Below are 22580 nucleotides of genomic sequence, written 5' to 3'. Positions count from 1 at the left end.
TATAAGACTGATCTCAGATCCTGTGTGAGAATTTCATGATAAAGTGGTAACAGAATTCCAGTTTGCTCTCACCTTAAAAATGGAAATGGAACTAACGGTGCTAGAATGTGCTATTTTTATCAACTGTGAAAGGAACACATGATCACTTACTGATCATACTATATACCTAATTTTGGTATTTCAAGAATTGTAACAGAATTATAATTCAGTTGTGTAATATTATATCTACCATGTGAAAATATAAAGGTTTTGGAAATATGTTCTAACAAATTTTATTTATGTATCAGCTGTTTGTGATATAGGGTCTGCTTCCTTTAAATATGACATGCGCCGCCTCAGTGAAATTCTGGCATTTCCAAGAGCCTGGTATAGGAGGAGTATTGCAAGACGCCTATTCCTTGGAGACCAAACTATCAATTTGCCAAGTAAGCTTGTTTATGTAGTTATAGATTATACTTAGGCTGCTTTTAATTTTGATTACAGTAATGATAAGATCCATGACTGATAACACAAACTTTGTCTTACTTGGTAAACTACCCTGCAGTTGTTTCACTCATTCAGTAAATGTCAGTGGAGCCCCTTTGACGTGCTGGTAACCACTGGGAATGTACTAGGGTCGGAGGGCACAAAATGCTTGCTCCCTTGGGGATTATTTTGTTCTGTGATGATTACCCTGTAATCTCGTAAAATCTGGAAATGCATGAATAAATTTAACCAACTTAATCATGGTTAAACATGGAAAATAGAAAATATTGGGGACATGCTACCATATTTCATTTTTTCTCTTCGACATAGATACTGCTGTAGTATTACACTGTGTAAGTGAAAGTTAAGAGTTAGCATTATACAGTAGAAAATATTAGAAATTTGGATTCTAGGTCTGTTCCCTCATCTGTAATATAGGACAGTGTCTGCCCTACCCTTCTCATATATCTTCTGTGAGAATTAAATAACATACTGGAACTTTGCAGACTGGACATTGTATAGTTTTCAGAGAACTTGAAGAAATATAAAATGTGATTAGAAGTGGTGGAGTGGTGAAATTTCTTGTTTTATGGCATGGAGATATTATCCTGTTAATTTTGTTTTTGTTATCTACTTTCCTTTTAGCATCTGGCCCAGGGACACCTGATTCCATTGAAGGTGTAAGCCAACACCTTTCTCCCGAATCATCAAGAAAAGCTTATTGCAGGACGTGGGAGCAGCCTAGTCAGTCAGCCTCCTTCACCCACATGCCTCAGTCACCTAATGTGTTCAATGAGCATATGACGAGCAGCACCATGTCACCAGGGACAGCAGCACAGAGCCTAAAATCCCCAGCTTCCATAAGGTCAAGGAGTGTGTCCGATTCTTCAGTTCCCCGAAGAGGTAACACTGTTCTTTTGTTATCAGTAGCCCTCTAGAGCTCCTAATATAAAAATCTTAATTAGTCACTACCAGATTTTTGCCCCAACTGCAGGAAGAGATTCTCTTAGAGGTTTTTATGGAAGATGTGGGGTGGGGGGAGGAGTCCCAAATGCAACAACACACACATACACACACTTCACAGTATTTGCTAATAGATGAGAGAGCTGGATGGCTAGTTGCTTTGAAAAGGGATAAGGAGAAAGAAATGAGCATAGTGTTAGCATGCTCCATATGGTAATTATTGTTAGAAGTAAAACAAACCTACAGTGTTGTAAAAGGTACTTGATATTGAAAAAGTTAAGTCATTCTTTTATTCAGCTAGTTTTTAACTTTCTTATGTGCTCAACACTCAACTTGGTGTCTAAGTACATAAAATGGTACAGTTAATGTCACAAGGTAATAGATTATAGAGTATAATTACAGAGTATAATGAGCAAACCCAGGACTCAAGATGCATACTGAGTCCATAAGAACACAGAAGACAGACAGAAGACAGGCATCCTGGTGAGCCTCTGCATTTCATAATGGTACCGGCCTTCCAAGTTCTTTTTGGCAGCAGCAACATGATTTTTGCCTTTGTTAGGAAAGTCTTAGGGTGATAAATGACCTGTGCTGCTGTCTGTCATGCACACCAGCATCTCCTCATATGAAATGGAGATCATACAGAACTTTATGAGCTTTCAAGAAGTAAAACTGAACAGTCAGTAAATGGTAAATACTATTTTAGAGATAGTGTGACAGCTAATAAATGTTAGTTAGCTTTAACACAAAAATATCATAATTTTACTTTTTGGATTATAGTAATAAGAGTGATCTTTGCTTTGTAATTGGCTGAACATCTATATAAATAAATGTACATTTTATGTTCTATTTTTAGATTCACTTTCAAAAACATCAACTCCTTTTAACAAATCAAACAAAGCAGCAAGCCAACAAGGGACCCCATGGGAAACACTTGTCGTGTTTGCTATCAACTTGAAGCAATTAAACGTTCAAATGAATATGAGTAATGTAATGGGAAATACAACGTAAGCTATTCAGATACAAAGATACAAAGAAAATATATTTAATCATCATATATAATTTTTCTCATTGTTGTAGAGCAATACAAAACCTTTTTCAAATGCTGAAATGTTTCAGACAGTAAAGACAATAGATAAATTATAAATTGCTTTATCCTGAAAATGGTTTAATCCTAAAGATACTGTAACATAAAAACAGCATGAAATATGTGCTCTAAAAAGATAGAAAATAAGGAAAATAGCATAATTTTCTAGCTAAGAAGAAAGCATCATTATTAATATTCAAATGTTTACCATAGTTTTTATAAAAAATGTATTTTCATTGTCCAATTTTTTTTTGAAATCGTATAACTCCTGTTTTAATTCATGACATTGGAAGCCATATGTCTATTTAATAAGCCTTTTTTCTTTTTGATAGCTGGACAACTAGTGGTTTGAAGAGCCAAGGCCGCCTGTCAGTAGGAAGTAATCGAGATCGAGAAATAAGCATGTCTGTTGGTCTGGGAAGATCACAGTTAGATTCTAAAGGAGGAGTAGTTGGAGGAACTATAGATGTAAATGCTTTGGAGATGGTTGGTATGTTGAAATTTATAGCTGAAAAATATATTGAGAAAAGCATTTGAAAATTGATTTTGATGAGTTTTTATTAGGCATTTCTGTGAAAAGTCATTATTGTTTCTATTTTAGCTCATATTTCTGAACATCCAAACCAGCAACCCAGTCACAAAATTCAAATTACTATGGGTTCTACGGAAGCTCGTGTGGATTACATGGGCTCAAGTATTCTCATGGGTATTTTCAGTAATGCTGACCTCAAACTTCAAGATGAATGGAAAGTAAATCTGTATAACACACTGGATTCAAGCATGACTGATAAAAGGTATTTAGTGAAATATTACTTTTTCAGTACTTTACATGACTGCTCTTAACATATTTTCTATCATTCAATGAAAAGACTCAAACTATTTTTCCTGCAATTACATGATTTTTATGTCATACAATTAATATGAATGAAAAGCTGATGGGGAAGAGATTTTTTTGGGGGGGTGCTTTTAAACTATTTTCTATAAGATGTATGATAAAAGACTCTGTTTTATGCTCTAGTGAAATTTTTGTCCATGGAGATCTGAAGTGGGATATTTTCCAAGTAATGATATCAAGATCAACTACACCAGACCTGATAAAAATAGGAATGAAGCTCCAGGAATTTTTCACTCAGCAGTTTGACACCAGCAAACGAGCTCTGTCTACCTGGGGACCAGTTCCTTATCTTCCACCTAAAACAATGACTAATAACCTAGAGAAAAGTTCACAAGAACAATGTAAGAGTTATAAAACTAAGACTTTATATATCTTTCACTGTGTGTTACAATTTTAATTTAAAACATTAAATATCATACTTAAAAAGGGGTCCATATGCTCTTAATATCCTACTCACTCAGCAAAGTACTCATGTCCTTCCCACCAATGGAATTAGAAGCCATCATTTGGAAAGACATTCATTCATTATCTCCCCTGCCACAGTCCATCTCTAATCATACCATTATTGCAAACTACATCACTATATTACAAATTAATACTTTTTACATAATTACTTAGAACTAATGATTTTGATTCTGAATAACTTACATTGTATTTCTTATTACATTATTCATATTCATTTGATTATTTAATACATTCAATTATACTCCATGCTCTTGAATACTAATTATGATAATACCATGTTCTGGTTCAGAGCATGGGCCATGGAATCAGAATGTCTGAATTTGGATTTATTGGCTGTGTCATGTTACACAGTATATTATTTTCAATCAGTAATTCAAATATTATGTATCAACTATGTTCTTAAGCACTGTTTTAGGCATAGGGGATCTACTAGTGAAGAAAGTTCCTATTCTCCATTAAATTTTAATGGGAGAGACAGACCATAACTAATAACTAAGTGTGTAAGATAATTTCAGGTAGAGAGAAGTGCTGAGAAAAAGAACAAGGCAGGGGAAGAATATAGAGAATGACAGTCTGTGAGGATAAATATTTTAGAAAGGGTGGTAAAGGAAACCTTTTCTAAAATGAAAGAGCTAGGCTAAGATCTTGGAAGAACAGTTCTAGGCAAAGCGACCTATGAGAAGGTGCAAAGCCCCTACAGTTGGGAGGAAACTTGCTTGTTTGATGATCATTAAGGTGGCCCACTGTGGTGAAACAGTGAGCAAGCAGGAAACTACTGAACATGAATTCAAAGAAGCCGCAGATAAGATTAATATGTTGGGGAGCTGCTGAAGAATTCTGAACAGATGTGATACTATTTGATTTACTTCTTACAAAAATAATCCTTTTTAAAGCATCACTCTGGCTTCTGTGTGGGGAACAGACCGAGGTGGTTAAGAATGAAAGTAAGGAAATCACTGCAGTAATCACTATTACTACAATAACTGCTATTACTACACACTTACACTTAATACCATTGTAAGGAGGATATCCTGAGAGTCCAGGCAAAAGACAGTGGTGGCTTTAACTAGATTGATAGAGTTAAAAGTGCAAAGTAGTCTGTAGTAGGATAACTTTTAATGATTTATTATCACAGAAGCAGTACATGTGCATTGGGAAACAATGTGCATTAGGAAAGAATGTACATATCCAAGCAAAAAATAAAAACCTCACAATCACAATCATTACTGTGATTACTTTATATAGAGTATATACTTTCAGATACTTTTCTAGGCACACATGTGTGTGCACACATACACACACACGTATACATACATATATATACTGTTTACCAGACTATTATTCATATTGTTTTGTAACCTTTTCCAGTCAACAATCTCAAACTTTCCGTTACATTATCTCCTCTAGCCACCTCATCACAGTTGGCAACTGACCTTAAACCCAGCTAGGTTATCCAAACCAGTATATCCAATTGAAGATCACAGGTTAAAAATAGTTATGTTTCTTTACTCTTTTTAAATTCTACTGAATTTAGTCCCTTTTTTAATGACTTGACTTGCTAAGAGACTTGACCAATTGTCCTGCAGAATATCCTACTTTTTCAGTCTTTCTTTCACTTGTCTTTTTGTGGTTTCATTTATCTTGTTCTCCAAGTCCCTGCATTACCTTTAAACTGGAATTGGTATCAGACATAAATTAACAGATGGATGTTCCCCAAAGTGTCTGGCCTAGACTTTTCCAAAAACCTTTGTCATGGACAACAAACAAACAGGCTTAAGGAGTTGTCTTGGATTAAAGGAAACTAAAGAGATATGCAAACTAAATACAATGCATGATCTTTAGATGGATCCAGAATGAGAACTGTAGAAAACATGGGTAATACAAATATGAACTGTACAGTGAGAAACATGTGAGATTTGCAGGCCCACACACAGTTTTTTAATAGTAATGAGTACTGTGGTACTACACGATCTATGCCTGGTTGAATCCTGATGGAAGTGTGGATATGAAGGGCCAACTTTAAGTAATACATGGATTTTTGACTTTGTGGAGGTTCAGTGTCCCTGTATATCAACCCCCATGTTGTTCAGTGTTCAACTGTGTATCTGATTAGCTCTCCTTGAACTTTAATGTGCATCTGAAACACCTGGAGATCTTATTAAAATGCAGATTCTGATACAGTAAATATGGAATAGACATAAGAGTGAATTTCTAACAAACTCCCAAGTGATGCTGATGCTGCTGGTTCTCAGACCTCACTTTTGAGTAGCAAGGTTATAAAAGATTTTTTTTTAAAGTACTTAAAATCAGGCATCTGCCTTTGATATCTAGGTCTTCTCTGATCACTGGTTTACTTAACCCCTCTCCTGTAAACTAGGTGTTTTCTCTAGATGACACACCTCGTTTATAAAGTTACTGTGAGAATTGCATAAAACTTCATGCAGGCACTTTATAAATCATTATTACAGAAGCATTAGTTATCATTATTATTAAAAGATTGTTACTTTCCTTAGTTCTATCCATTTTTACACAGCATCTTTTCCAAGACTGTATCCTTATTAGCTTTCGCTTAATGTTAACCAGGGACTGAATTGTTTTATCCCTTATCTAAGTCACTTTAGTTGTAGAAAGTAGCCATGTGCTGTCTTCCTACCCAGCACTCAGGATGTTCATGAGACACTTCGGGATAAATGGTTTTTTGTTTTCTTGCAGTGCTCGATGCAGCGCATCATCGACATTGGCCTGGAGTATTGAAGGTGGTATCAGGGTGCCACATATCCTTATTTCAGATTCCGTTACCTGAAGATGGAATGCAGTTTGGAGGATCAATGAGCTTACATGGAAATCACATGACACTAGCTTGTTTTCATGGCCCAAATTTCCGTTCAAAATCCTGGGCCCTTTTTCATTTAGAGGAACCAAATATTGCTTTTTGGACTGAAGCTCAGAAAATATGGGAAGATGGTAAACTGCCATTCTCAGCTTTCACTTTTACCCATCTCCTTATATGATTATATATGACAAAGTAATTTTCTTTTCCCATATCATTTGTTTATATTTCTTATGATACTTCTGAAATCCATCTCTATTATTATGTACCTGACATGTTAAGGAGTTTACTGTCAGTGAGTCAGTATCTATGAGGTCTGGCACATGTTAAAGGGCCTATTTCTGAATTTACCATCTTATTCTGTTTTTCACTTAGGCAATTAAATTTCTGCTGCCATGGCTGGTCATAGTTAGTCACAGTTATTGTAAACACCTCTTAGAGAAACATGAAGAGAGGACAGCACACAGTGGCAGTGTAAGGAAACTACTGCCAGTCAGGACTTTTTACGAAGCTTCTATGGACAAGGCTGTACTTCTGCCTCTATCTACAGTTTCCTTTAGCTTTAATTTTCTACTCTCAATTTCTTAATGATGAAGGAAATAAACGGTTAATGTTCTTCATCTTCTTGGGGATAAATCCAGTTATAACTAAAAGAAAAAGTTTGATTTTTTTTCTCACTTAATGTACTATTTTTACAACCCTTCTCTATGTATGACTTACCTAGCTGAATCTATTGCTCTAGGGCCACAACTCTCTTCCATCTAAAATATAGTTTGTTACATTAAGAAACTTGTTCCCCCCTCTAGGCTCTAGTGATCACTCTACATATATTGTACAAACACTGGATTTTCATCTGGGCCATAATACCATGGTTACCAAACCATGTGGTGCATTGGAAAGTCCTATGGCAACAATAACCAAGATAACCAGGCGTCGCCATGAAAATCCACCCCATGGAGTAGCAAGTGTGAAAGAATGGTTCAATTATGTTACGGCCACAAGGAATGAAGGTTAAAAGTTTGATTCTTTGGAAAGATCTGTTTTGCATTCTCTATTTTTGGTTCTGTTGACTGTGTTTAGAATTTAAGTGGAGGGAGCATTAATTAAAGTGGAGGGAGCATTTCCATTTCTTTCAACAAGCTTCATTTTATTCCAGCACTATAAGTAGCAATATTACTACATGATTCAACACCCTAGCAGTGCAACAAACATCTCATGGACTAAAATTATTTTCAATGTAATGAAAACATTCAAAATAAAATTGGTTTACATAGTGAAATTAAGTTTATTATAATTTGAAAAGATATTTTTATACTAATGTTCACAATTGGAGGTTTGGGAAAGTTATTACACAACTAAATAACAATAACACAAAGTTCAGATGGCTGGAATAAAATGAAACTAAATATTAGTATTCTAGTGAAGTCATAAGTTTAATAAAGAGTGCTTTTGATGAATTTTTCATTTGATTAGATTCACTGGTCTTGCAGTCACGCAGTCATGAAAATTCTTATTCTGCGGTTGTTTTTCTGTTACAGTTTAGAGTACTGCTTTTTATCAATCATTTCATCTGTATTGAAAAGCTGACTAAACTGAGACATGTTAAGACTTTAATGTTTTGCTTAAAAATGACTTCTTTTCAGAGTGGAAAAGATGGCTTGGGCCTTGTGGAAAATAGTTGCTATGCCCTAGCAAACCTAGGGATCAAAGACTATTAAAAATGTTCTGAGAACAAAAGAGGATAAGGAAGTAAATTAGAAAATTCTGCATGTATTGATTATTCTACCTTCTAAATAAGACACTTTGGGGGAAGGAATTCTTTTGGACTGGGATACTGTGGAGGGCTGTTAGCATACTGAACTGCTACCTGTGTAACTAGAAAATGCTAATTTTTATAAGACAACTCTGATGTTACCACAGCACATATGTTGGGGAAACTCAGGACTTATACCTACTCCCAAGATCAGGGTTGTATTTAATCATACCTTATAAGAGAGAATTATTTAATCTATGAAAAACTTTGAGGTTAATAAAGCTCTTAAATTCAGATATGATTTCAACTGAGAATAATATTCAAAGTTTAAGAAACAAAAAATGTGTTGGATTTATCCAAAACCATGTTATAAAATCTTCAGTATTGAGAATAGTGACAGGTGGATTCTTTACAGTCTGAGCCACCAATTAGTCCATTTGTGTATGGATGTATATATAAATACATGTGTCCATATTAATATCTGGGGGCTTCCCACGTGGCACTAGTGGTAAGAATCTGCCTGCCAGTGCAGGGGATGCCAGAGACTCAAGTGCAATCCCTGGGTCAGGAAAATCCCCTGGAGTAGGAAATGGCACCCCATTCCAGTATTCTTGCCTGGAAGATTTCATGGACAGAGAAGCCTGGTGGGCTACAGTCCATGGGGTAGCAAAAAGTCAGACACATGTGACCGACCAAGCACATGACATGTGACTGAGCACAGCACACGTATTTATATATCTATATGGTATATAACCAGTCTCAAAGCCAAAGCTTTAATATGCCTCTTCTTAAAAAAGTCTTCATTTTCCATCTTTTGAAATGATAAAAGTTCTGTATATCAGTGTCATGACCGCTATATGCTTATCAATGCCTATTAATTTGATTCTTACTGTCTTTATTATGCTTGTAGAGCTAAACCTGCTTCGTAATGTTGATGCTAATAACACTGAGAATAGCACAACAGTGAAGAATTCTAGTTTGCTCAGCGGATTTAGAGGAGGTTCTAGCTACAATCATGAAACAGAGACAATCTTTGCACTACCAAGAATGCAGCTTGACTTTAAATCCATTCATGTTCAAGAACCACAAGAACCTTCATTACAGGGTATGTGGAAAACAACCTTTAGTTTCTAAAGTTAACTAAGAAAATTCTACAGGATCTTCAAGCTTCCCTTTTTCCCCAAAGATTATTTTTGTTTTATAATGAAACTGGTTTTCTGGTTTAAACTGATTTATATTCATACCAGCTATATGACATCTGGCAAAAAATGTACTCCATTTGTGCCTCTTCCTCAAATGGAGCTAACAGGACTTCATTAGGTTTTTATGAGGACTAAATAACATATACTTCTATAATGCTCGTAAATTATCATCATCATCCTATAAATCACATACAGAAACTACTGGTTTCTCTATAGTTGCATTTAAGTGGATGCCTTTACAGTCTAACCATGTAAATCCTTTGTTAATGGGAAAAGGAACTTATTTCAACAATCTTTTAATATAAAAGAACTCTGCCATTGCAGATGCCAGCCTGAAGCCAAAGGTAGAATGCAGTGTGGTGACAGAGTTCACTGACCACATCTGTGTGACGATGGATGCTGAGCTCATCATGTTTCTTCATGATTTAGTGTCAGCTTATCTTAAAGAAAAAGAAAAAGGTGGGTAACATAGTTGGTTTTTTTCACTACCATTTACATGAATTTGACCCAGCCTTGCTCATGAATACCCATGAGTCTGGCGGAGGCGTGGGTCAGCAGTGGCCTGCTGCAGGGTTGGACGCACTGAGTATAGCAACACATGCATGGGACTTCTTGAAGGAGGTCGACGTTATCTTCATTGGCCCATCAAAACCAGACCCAGTTTCCCCCTCAGTCAGTCTCTCCCATCAGGGAGCTTGCAAAACCTTCTTATCATTTTCCATCAGAGGGCAGATAGACTGAAGGCCACAATCACAGAAAACTAACCAATATGATCACATAAACCACAGCCTTATCTAACTCAGCAAAACTATGAGCCATGCCATGTAGAGCCACACAAGACAGACAGGTCATGGTGGAGAGTTCTGACAAAACGTGGTCCACTGGAGAAGGGAATGGCAAACTACTTCAGTATTCTTGCCTTGAGAACCCCATGGACAGTATGAAAAGGCAAAAAGATACAACATTGAAAGATGAACTCCCCAGGTTGGTAGGTGCCCAATATGCTACTGGAGATCACTGGAGAAATAACTCCAGAAAGAATGAAGACACAGAACCAAAGCAAAAACAACATCTAGTTGTGGATGTGACTGGTGATAGAAGTCAAGTCTGATGCTGTACAATGCAAAATTGCATAGAAACCTGGAATATTGAAAGAAAAGGGAAAGTAAAGTTGCTCAGCTGTGTCTGACTCTTTGCGACCCCATGGACTGTAGCCAACCAGGCTTCTCAGTCCATGGGATTTTCCAAGCAAGAGTACTGGAGTGGATTGCCATTTAGGTCCATGAATCAAGGCAAATTGGAAGTGGTCAAACAGGAGATGGCAAGAGTGAACATTGACATTTTAGGAATCAGCAAACTAAAATGAACTGGAATGGGTGAATTTAACTCATGTCCATTATATCTACTCCTGTGGGCAAGAATCCCTTAGAAGAAATGGAGTATCCATCATAGTCAACAAAAGAGTCCAAAATGCAGTACTTGGATGCAACCTCAAAAATGACAGAATGATCTCTGTTCATTTCCAAGGCAAACCATCACAGTAATCCAATCTGTGCCCCGACCAGAAATGCTGAAGAAGCTAAAGTTGAATGGTTCTATGAAGACCTACAAGACCTTCTAGAACTAACACCTAAAAAAGGTGTCCTTTTATTATAGGGGACCGGAATGCAAAATTAGGAAGTCAAGAAATACCCGGAAACAGGCAAATTTGGCCTTGGAGTACAGAATGAAGCAGGGCAAAGGCTAATAGAGTTTTGCCAAGAGAACACACTGGTCATAGCAAACATCCTCTTCCAAGAACACAAGAGAAGACTCTACACATGGACATCACCAGAATGTCAATGCCGAAATCAAACTGATTATATTCTTTGCAGGCAAAGATGGAGAAGCTCTATACAGTCAGCAAAAACAAGACCAGGAGCTGACTGTGGCTTAGATCATGAACTCCTTATTGCCAAACTCAGACTTAAATTGCAGAAAGTAGGGAAAACCACTAGACCACTCAGGTATGATCTAAATCAAATCCATTATGATTATACAGTGGAAGTGACAAATAGATTCAAGGGATTAGATCTGATAGAGTGCCTGAAGAACTATGGATGGAGGTTCGTAACATTGTAGAGGAGGCAGGGATCAAGACCATCCCCAAGAAAAGGAAATGCCAAAAGGCAAAATGGTTGTCTGACGAGGCCTTACAAATAGCCTTGTCAAATACAAAATAGGAGAGAAGTTAGGGGCAAAGGAAAAAAGGAAAGATACACCCATTTGAATGCAGGGTTCCAAAGAGTAGCAAGGAGAGATACGAAAGCCTTCCTCAGCGATCAATGCAAAGAAACAGAGAAAAATAACAGAATGGGAAAGACTTGAGATCTCTTCAAGAAGATTAGTGATACCAAGGGAACATTTAATGCAAAGATGAGCATAATAAACGACAGAAATGGTACAGACCTAACAGAAGCAGAAGATATGAAGAAGAGGTGGCAAGAATACACAGAAGAACTATACAAAAAAGATCTTCACAACCCAGATAACCACGATGCTGTGATCACTCACCTAGGGCCAGACATGCTGGAATATGAAGTCAAGTGGGCCTTAGGAAGCATCACTATGAACAAATCTAGTGGAGGTGATGGAATTCCAGTTGCACTATTTCAAATCCTGAAAGATGATGCTGTGAAAGTGCTGCATTCAATATGCCAGCAAATTTGGAAAACTCAGCAGTGGCCACAGGACTGGAAAAGGTCAGTTTTCATTCCAATGCCAAAGAAAGGCAATACCAAAGAATGCTCAAACTACCACACAGTTGCACTCATCTCACATGCTAGCAGAGTAATGCTCAAAATTCTCCAAGCCAGGCTTCAAAAGTACGTGAACCATGAAATTCCAGATGTTCAAGCTGGATTTAGAAAAGGCAGAGGAACCAGACATCAAGTTACCAACATCTGCTGGACCATCTATAAAGTGAGAGAGTTCCAGAAAAACATCTACTTCTGCTTTCTTGACTATGCCAAAGCCTTTGACTGTGTGGATCACAACAAACTGCAGAAATTCTTCAAGAGATGGGAATACCAGACCTCCTGACCTGCCTCCTGAGAAATCTGTATGCAGGTCAAGAAGCAACAGTTAGAACCGGACATGGAACAACAGACTGGTGCAAAATCAAGACAGGAGTACGTCAAGGCTTTATATTGTCACCCTGCTTATTTAACTTATATGCAGAATACATCATGAGAAACACTGGACTGGATGAAGCACAAGCTGGAATCAGGATTGCCAGGAAAAATATCAAAACCTCAGGTATGCAGATGACGCCACCCTTAATGGCAGAAAGTGAAACTAAAGAGCCTCTTGAAGAAAGTGAAACAGGAGAGTGAAAAAGTTGGCTTAAAACTCAACATTCAGAAAACTAAGAGCATGGCATCCAGTCCCATCACTTCATGGCAAGTAGATGGGGAAACAGTGACAGACTTTATGTTGGGGGTCTCCAAAATCACTGCAGTTGGTGACTGCAGCCATGAAATTACATGAAATTAAAAGACGCTTGCTCCTGGAAGAAAAGTTATGACCAACCTAGACAGTATATTACAAAGCAGAGACATTACTTTGTAAACAATGGTCCATGTAGATAAATCTATGGCTTTTCCAGTAGTCATGTATGGATGTGAGAGTTGGACTATAAAGAAAGCTGAGTGCTGAAGAATTGATGCTTCTGAACTGTGGTGTTGGAGAAGACTCTTGAGAGTCCCTTGGACTACAAGGAGATCCAAGCAGTCCATCCTAAAGGAAATCAGTCATGAATATTCATTGGAAGGACTGATGCTGAGGCTGAAACTCCAATACTTTGGCCATCTGATGCGAAGAACTGACTCACTGGAAAAGACCCTGATGCTGGGAAAGGTTAAAGGTGGGAGAAGGGGACAACAGAAGGTGAGATGTTTGGATGGCATAACCGACCAATGGAGATGAGTTTGAGTAAATTCTGGGAGTTGGTGATGGCCAGGGAGGCCTGGATTGCTGTAGTGTATGGGGTTGCAGAGAGTCGGCCACAACTGAGCGACTAAACTGAACTGAACTGATATGAATTTTTATAGTCCAGTGATAAAATGAGTGGAATGTGTCTCCTTCCTCTTTTTAGTTACAAATATCAATAAATATGTATTAATAAGACGGTTTAATAGGCTTTCTGAGTATCTGCTAGGTACATGGCATTTTTTCCTAACTATACCTCAAAGTGAATGGTGTTTTTTACTTTATAAAATGTTTCCATATACGTCATGTATATTATCATATCTGGTAAGATATTCTCACAAAGTTGGAAAAGAAAACCTCTTTGAGGAAATATTGCTAGTCAAAATGAAATGACTAGAGAACCAACTACACTACATAATAAAGTTAGCGAGTTAATATACATAATTGGGAACATTGAATTAAAGAAGATAAATCTGTTTGTAATGCACAGAACATTATTTTTATAGATAAATTCAGTTCGGTTCAGTCGCTTAGTCGTGTCCAACTCTTTGCAACCCCATGAACCACAGCACGCCAGGCCTCCCTGTCCATCACCAACTCCCGGAATCCACCCAAACCCATGTCCATTGAGTCGGTGATGCCATCCAACCATCTTATCCTCTGTCGTCCCCTTCTCCTCCTGCCCTCAATCTTTCCCAGTATCAGGGTCTTTTCCAATGAGTCAGCTCTTCGCATCAGGTGACCAAAGTATTGGAGTTTCAGCTTTGACATCAGTCCTTCCAATGAACACCCAGGACTGGTCTCCTTTAGGGTGGACTGGTTGGATCTCCTTACTTAGCTCTTAGTAGTGGTATCTTGTTTTTATGAGTAAAATAACATTGGTTTCCTTGCTGGAAACTTAAATGTTTGCCCACTAAGAAACATATGGTCACCGTAATACCCATGTGCAATTGGCTGACTATATTACAATGTGTCCATACAATGAAATAAAACACTCTGTAGCTGTTTAAAAGAATGAGATAGTTTGAAATGTCATGAAATGGAATGCTCTCCAAATATATTGTCTTTATTTACTCTAAAATATTTAATGTACAACTATATATGAATATACAATGCTAAAACATGTGCTTTTAAAAAATGCTTGGAATAGATGAAATTTGTTCAGGTCACCCTGTAATACTGCTTCATTTTTTTTCAAGAAGATAGAAATATAAAATTTATCTTGAAGATATTTCAAAATAGCCTCACAATGAAATGTGTGAGTGAAGAAGATACAGATTATCAAAAGACCACGTGGAAAGAGTGCAAAAGTAGCATACTTAAATTGAATTGCTCTTCCATTACTATTTAATCTAGATGTACCAAAAATTCAGGGAGAATGAAATCAATAATATGGCTGAGAGAAATTTATGAGATATTTCAGGTAAAATGATTGCAAGTATATAACAGAAAATATTAGATATATTAGATATAATATACATAGATACACATATTCTTGCCTGGAGAAGTCCATGGACAGAGGAGCCTGGCAGGCTACAGTCCATGGGGTCGCAAAGAGCCAGACACAACTGAGCGACTACGCACAACATCCATAGATCCAGTCTTCAGATAGAGCAACAGCATATACCAGACACTGTTTATCCTCCTGTTTTTCTCTCTGCTTTAATATTTAAACCTCATGCAGAGAAACAGATTCTAAAGTTCTGTGACGTTCAATATTATTTTAGTATACCTAAATATGAATGCCTGCCAGATTTCTTTCCCTCAGAAATTATGTGGAACCTTTGTCATTTTATGAAATAGTTTATTTGTCTTCCATAAACTATTTCTTTTCAAAAGTGTATTTTTTATAGAAATTGTTGTAAGAACTTATTTCAGTAAGAAAGATGAAACATTTGATTATTAAAATTACAATAACAAAATTATTACCTATGGGGATTTTAATTATAAATAAAAATATTTTAATAGCTTTAAGTATGTTTTGCTTTTAAAAATTAAAGCAAGTTGTTTTGGCCAAAATAAATATAAACATGCCTTAGAAAATTCTTAACAACATGTTTGAGCAGAATCAACATATTTCCAGAGCATCAAGATTAATTATCTTACTGTATCCACCACAATAAACAAAAGCAGAGCAACAGAACAGTAATAACTGAAGACATCTGTATTCTGATGTGGTGTGATAGTACAGCTTCATTCCTAGATTAATTCCCAATCAATATGTTATCACACTGCTAATAGTTATAACCGGAGGTACATATATATCATATTTCATAATATTTTATGCCCAATTGTGTCTTTCTCACCTAGTTACAGGCCCTATAGACATCATATTTATTTATTAAAGATCATATGTAAGCTACCTTTGTCTCCAATTTTATTTTAAATATATCTTTTATGAAGTCTTCATTTTCCATAAAGCATTTGAGTACTCAACTATGAAAAGTGAAAAAAACTGCTTACCTGAAAAACTCCTAAGTTAGTACCACTGTTCAAATGTGTATATATATATACACATATATATATACACACACACACATATATACATATATATGTATGTATGGCCATTACATTAAAAACCCATTGAGTTATACACTTGAAATGAGTGGATTTTATCTCAATAGAGCTATTTAAAATAACTTTGATAGTGTCTTTCTCCAAGAAATACCAAAAATTGGCACTTATCTATGGCTTATTTTAAAATACTACTTTTTAAGAAATGTAACTAAATGAGGCTTTGGCCAGTTCATAAATAAAAATAGAGCCAATTACTTTGTTCATATAGTGATTTTAAATAAATTTGTAAGATACACCTTACGTATTTGCAATATTAACGCATCATTTTCATTATAGCTATTTTTCCACCTCGGATTTTATCTACTCGACCAGGACAGAAAAGTCCAGTTATCATTCATGATGAAAATTCCTCTGACAAAGACAGAGAAGACAGCATCACTTACACTACTGTGGACTGGAGAGATTTTATGTGCAAAACGTGGCATCTAGAACCCACTCTTAGGTAAATAATGGGTGTATATTTTTACCTATTTTCTATGAGATATTATGAGAAAAAGGTTATAAATAATTCAGTAGGTTAAATGTGGTTTACCAACAAATATTTTCATGTTAATCACTTATAACATCTACAGCGGCCGACTTTTTGCTTTTCTGATGTGGTGTGATAGTACAGCTTCACTCCTAGAATAATTCCCAATCAATATATTATCACACTGCTAATTAACAGTTATAACCAGAGCTACATAATACATAGCATATTTTGTGTTAGTTATCTGTATTTAATAGAATTTGTGGTAACCAAATAAAAGCACTTTGGTATTAATAAGAGAAATATTAACAGTGTCAATACTCAGGAGCAATATTAAGATACTGCAAAGGTCCTAGTGCAAAAAGCTAGTATATATAAATCTCAAATATAGTGAAATTGACTATCTTTTAACTTAAAATGAGAATAAAAGGTTAAATTTGCCATAAACATTTATTTTTCTTCTTTAGAAAACTATCAAGAGACTAGTTAAGTTATATGATATAGTAGTGGAGAATGTGGTTAAAAAGCTCTGCTCTAAGCCCAGCTATATAGCATAGTGGCTAAGTGACCTGGGCCAAAGGACCTAACTGTCATAGCTGCCTCATGTGAAAATTTTGGAAAACGGTATTACCTACCTTATACGGGGTTGTTATAATGGTTAAATGAATTAACTAATGCAAAAGCATATAACTATTACAGTTTTAGCAGACTAATGATTAATACCCTCTTTTTCCCTACCTAAGTTCAGGATCAATTGAAATAGTGAGAGGCAGCTAGAAATCAAAATGACAGCTTTAATACTGATAAAGCTGAGAACAGAGAATGTTGTTTAGTGTCAGGCAACAATGTCTCTATTACAAAGTCCAGGTCTGGCTTACCTACAGGGTCTCAATGATACAGCACTCAGGGGGATTCGGGGTTGGGGGCAGAGGGATGCTAGAGTTGTGCAGTCAGCAGACCTGCTTTCTCACCTAGTTACAGGCAGCCATAAACAGTCTTGAGCTAACTATTTGGGGGCCTGTTCTTGAAAAATCTCTGGCATGGAAGAACAGTTTAAGACAAATGGCTTCTAAAGAGTAGGTGGTGAGGAGGGTACTTAATTACCCTACTCATTTCCTCTGTTAATTTGCCGAGTAGATAAACCATCAGTAAGGGGGCAGAGAAAGACCAAGAGGATTTCATTAATGCTGTTCTATATGGAAGGAAATATGATTCTTCTTCAAAGATGTTTAGCACATAGCAAACAGTAAATTTTAGTCTTTTTCTCCCCCCGTTTTATTGAAGTGTACTTGAGAAAATAGATACTTTAAGGGTATAACGTCATAAATGGATATACATGTACATCATGAAAGGATTTCCCCCACCCCACCAAGTTAATCTTTGAGTGAAACAGGTGTCCTTTAAAGGCTTTAAGACCACATCACTTGAGGCCTGAAATAAATCAATCAGTGAAACACACTAAACTCCACTGCTGTGTAGGCTCCCACAGTTTTTGAGTGCTGTTATAGTGAATCTAGGAATTATAGGTTAGATGGTCAGTTTTATCTATTGAAAATATTTTTCTTGAGCATACTTTGGAGGCTTAGTGATGTTCCTGAACTTACCTTCAGGACTGTGCTAGGGCGCCATACTTAATAATAATGATTTATCATTATTTTAGATTAATTTCTTGGACTGGAAGAAAAATTGACCCAGTAGGCGTTGATTATATTCTTCAAAAATTGGGCTTTCATCATGCCAGGACTACTATTCCTAAATGGCTTCAAAGAGGAGTCATGGACCCACTGGACAAGGTTCTGTCAGTTCTTATTAAAAAACTCGGTACTGCACTACAGGATGAAAAGGAAAAGAAAGGAAAAGACAAAGAAGAACACTAAACAGTAACTTAATCTGTGAACAAGCTTTGATTCTGTCCGTTAAGCTTTATTACACTGGAGTGTTGGGGGTGGGTGGGTTTGTATAATAAAATTATTTTAAATATAACTTTAAAAAATTTAATTTTGTGGCCATTATATTAAGTTTGTAACTTAACCTGTTTATTCTAGTTCAACCATTCTGTACACAGTGAAGTATTGCATGATAATGTAAATTTTGTGAAAAACTAGATTAAAATATACAAATCTGTTCAGTAAGGTTTATAATTATATTATGTGCAATATGATTCCTGCATCTTTAAAATATTTTCAGAATAACTGTGAATTTCCTTTATTATTGGCCATAACTTTAGAAAAAATCTTGTTGATAATGTGAGGGATTTTTTTTGGACATTAATTACTTTTTCTTTTTTATTTGAAACATAGACTTGTATAAATACTTATTGTATATAGTTTGAGTAACTGTGATATGAATAAATACCACTAAAGTATTGTTTGTAACTACTGTAATAAAGTCACAATAATTGATTTCAGTCTAGTTGTTTGAGATTTTTCTTCCTTTTATAGTTTATTTTTACAAGTAATAGATGCCCCTCCTGTGTCAGTTACTGTGTCAGTTAATTATTTCATATGAAATAATTAATACTTATAAAAATTAGCTCTGGGAGAGGCATAGCAGAGGCTTCAGAAATACTAGGTATTGTTCTGTTAAGCTACTGGTGAGTACACAGCTATTCTATCATACTGTGTTCTTTATACATTTATATGTATTCTTTGTGTATATGAATTTGTATACTATACATATAATAAATAAAAAATTGTAAAAGGAATAGCAAAATATAACATTCAAAGGTAGCTATAATACTATTAATCACAACTCAGGTTTGAAATCTAGCCAAGTCAATACGGTCAGTTGGATCAACAGTAGAACTGAAGTACCATGAGCTAGAAAACACCTCAAGAAAGCCTCTGGTGCAGACTTTTGTGCTTATTTTCTCTGACAGATCAAAAATTAATTACTCAAAATTAAAACTACTCAAAAATTAATAACTCAAGAGTTAAGACACTTAGCCACGGGTATGTGTGTGCAGGTATGTATGTAGATACGTATGTATGGTAAGTGTTGGTGGGAGAATTAAGAAGTGCTATGTATGGTCACACAGCAATTCAGTAGCAGAACTAAAACCCTAGTGTCTAGAGTCATAATTTTCTATTTCCCCAAACCATCTTATGCATCATTTTCCTGATCTCTGTTTCCCACTTGGCAGTTCTAGCGTTGGGAGCTATACATGTATATTATTGCTATTGGTCAAGCTTGCCAGAGAAGTATCTAAGATAGTTACTTTATAAAACAAGTAAAAATTTTTTAAATTAATTCCTTGAGTTGTACTTCAGGTATTAACTCTCTGCTTCAAAGAAACAGTGTGCTAGTAGTAAGTTCTTAAATGTTAAAAATTTCCTATGGTTTTTATGTTGATATTGAGATTACCAAAAAATGACAAGTATCAACTCTGTTTCTGGCCCCTTCTGTGATAATGCTTTAAAAAGAAAGCTGCTGCTGGAGCTGTGTGCATGTTCAGTCGTGTCTGACTCTTTGCCACCCTGTGGACTGTAGCCCACCAACCTCCTCTGTCCATGGGGTTTCCCAGGCAAGAATACTGGAGCAAGCTGCCATTTCCTCCTCCAGGGGATCTTCCTGATCGAGTGACTCAACCCGAGTCTCCTGCACATGGATTCTTTATTGCTGAACCGCCTGAGAAGCCCAGAAAAAGAAAAGGGGAATATAAATCTAAAACTGTTCAAAATTCCTGTGGCTCTATTGGACAAAACTATGAGAAAAACATATTTTGGGGGACACTGCTAGTGGGAATGTAAATTGGCACAACCCCAATGGAGGACAATTAGGCAAGAGCTATTAAAGACACATAATCTCTTCCTGAACAGTCTCATTCATTACTGGGCATTCTTCATTATGTGTGAAATAATTATGTAAGAATATTCACTGCAGTATTCTTCATAAATGATTGGAAACAATTCAAATGTCCATCAATAGAAGACAGATTAAATGGCCCACTTAGTGAAATAGTATGTAATTATTAAAAAAATGATCTCTAGTATTTATTCTTGAATGAAAAAAGCATGATACAGCTCTGTGTAGATAACAGTTCCCAGGCAGTCTGCCAAAACTATATTTTGAGTATCATGTATCTTACCCTAGACTAGTAAATCACATTACACACCTAGATTTTCTATAAAATTCCAATGATGTAACAAAATCAAAAGGATTCACACACTATCTATAGTAAAGAACCATTTTTTAAATTGCCTATTTGAAACACCAAATACAGATCTGCAGTATCAGTCTAAACTACCAGAGCAATACTTGTAAAATACAGTAAAAATCAATTACTTGAAATGAAAACATTTTAAACAATATTCAAGAACATATGAAATGAAAGCTCAAATTTTAAACTTTTAGATTCAGTTTTACTATTAGTGTTATGTTCTGTAGACTACTATAAGAATTTCTAAACACAAGCTCTCAATTTCTATACTTCTTACAGAACATTAATAATTCAGTGACCTCAGTCCATGGACTATGCTAAACAGAATTGCTCTAGAACTTTCTCTATCCTCACTAAGGAATAGTGTCTTCTAAAGTTTAGTGGAATAAACCTGATTGCCTGCATGGGCTTATACTCTATGTTAACTACTGGTAGCGACGGACTTGGAATGCTGTGCCCTTCACACAGTGAGAGCTAGATACCCATCTCCCTTTGTCTCTAGCACATACTCTAAGGTCAGTTGAGAATCTCTTTTTGCTGTTGTTTCCATTCGGGACCTCAAGCATAGAATACCCTTAACTAGACAGATAGCCCTCAACTAAGCCCAGTACTCAGTAAGTTCTGGATTTGTGAATTTTGTCTGCTTTACCTGTGTAGGTCAGAGCTGAGCAACTCAAAGCCCAGGAAAGGCTCTGAACTCAAGTTCAAACAGTTTTTTCAGACAATGATATGTGATAAACCCTAGCAAAGCTTTCAAAAGAACCATCAGATGTTGGGAGGCATTTCTGAAGTGAAATGCTGTTTAAAAAAAAAAAAAAATGCCAAAGACAGAGAAAATGCTGTCAAAAACGATGGCAAGAAGACCCTGGTCATTAGGTGTATACCCAGTGGTCTAGATATGGGAGGTAACAAGAAAGCTGAGTGCTCAGAATGAATACAGGTAGATCAATCAGGTAATCAAGTCAACTGCCAAGAAAAGCGGTGCTGGATAGACAAATAGCTAAACTACCTCTCTGATAAGCTCCTTTCCCGAGGCTTCATGTCTCCGCTATGAGTGCCTTTCCAGAATATAACAACCCAATTTCTCTCCCAACTTGGTGTTCACTACTCCCCAGAAGTGACTTAATCCATTTGGGTGCTCTGGAGACAAGAAAATGCGCTAAGCCTTTTCTCATTTCACCTTATGAAGCCAGCCTGTTCGCAAGGAGGATGCAATTCTGATTTCCTCCCTTGTGCATACTACAAGGGGGCAAGCAAGCTGGGTTTGTCCAGTTTGTATTACTAGAACAAGGAAGTTTGTGTATTTAGAGAGTGACAGCAACCCCATTTGGCCAGACAGCTGAGCACATTTTCTAATTTAGATTCATTAGGCAATAAAGCTGACTTTTAACATCCATAACTCTGATATGTGTCTCAATGAATTTCCACCTTTGGAGAGGAGGAAGCAGGTATTTATTGATCTTAAGCATAATAGTTTTCTTTTTAAATGCTATACTATTACTATTGTTAGTATGACTTTAATATTAGTGTCTTATTAACAGGTTTATTCATTTTTTTAACAGAATGAAAATTTACCTACCTTACAATGAGAGAAAGCTGATGCCATGGGCTTCACTAGTTTTATCATTACCCATATGCAGCTGGATTTACAATGGTAGACTAGCCTATTGAAGATCCAGTGATTTCTCAATCTAAGAAAGATATATAGCTGAGGTGCTGACCTACACAATGTAGTAGATGTTTTAA

General features: G+C 36.2%; 1 protein-coding gene across 7 annotated transcripts in view; it reads left to right on the top strand.

The window, feature by feature from the left end:
* Window positions 1–19082, top strand: part of BLTP1 (bridge-like lipid transfer protein family member 1) — a 198188-nt gene extending 179106 nt beyond the window's left edge. For all 7 annotated transcript variants that reach the window (XM_070474895.1, XM_070474896.1, XM_070474897.1 and 4 more), the window contains 12 exons: window positions 288–425; window positions 1111–1368; window positions 2285–2435; window positions 2848–3005; window positions 3117–3309; window positions 3534–3751; window positions 6588–6839; window positions 7512–7715; window positions 9369–9563; window positions 9985–10119; window positions 16483–16648; window positions 18336–19082. In XM_070474895.1, coding sequence (XP_070330996.1) covers window positions 288–425; window positions 1111–1368; window positions 2285–2435; window positions 2848–3005; window positions 3117–3309; window positions 3534–3751; window positions 6588–6839; window positions 7512–7715; window positions 9369–9563; window positions 9985–10119; window positions 16483–16648; window positions 18336–18552 — 2285 coding nt within the window. In that variant the 3' untranslated portion in view covers window positions 18553–19082. The remainder of the gene's footprint in view (window positions 1–287; window positions 426–1110; window positions 1369–2284; window positions 2436–2847; window positions 3006–3116; window positions 3310–3533; window positions 3752–6587; window positions 6840–7511; window positions 7716–9368; window positions 9564–9984; window positions 10120–16482; window positions 16649–18335) is intronic.
* Window positions 19083–22580: the final 3498 nt, after the last annotated feature.

The sequence above is a fragment of the Odocoileus virginianus genome, chromosome 12 (genome assembly GCF_023699985.2).
Source record: "Odocoileus virginianus isolate 20LAN1187 ecotype Illinois chromosome 12, Ovbor_1.2, whole genome shotgun sequence".
Classification (NCBI taxonomy): Eukaryota; Metazoa; Chordata; class Mammalia; order Artiodactyla; family Cervidae; genus Odocoileus; species Odocoileus virginianus.
This window is presented reverse-complemented; position numbering and strand designations above follow the sequence as displayed.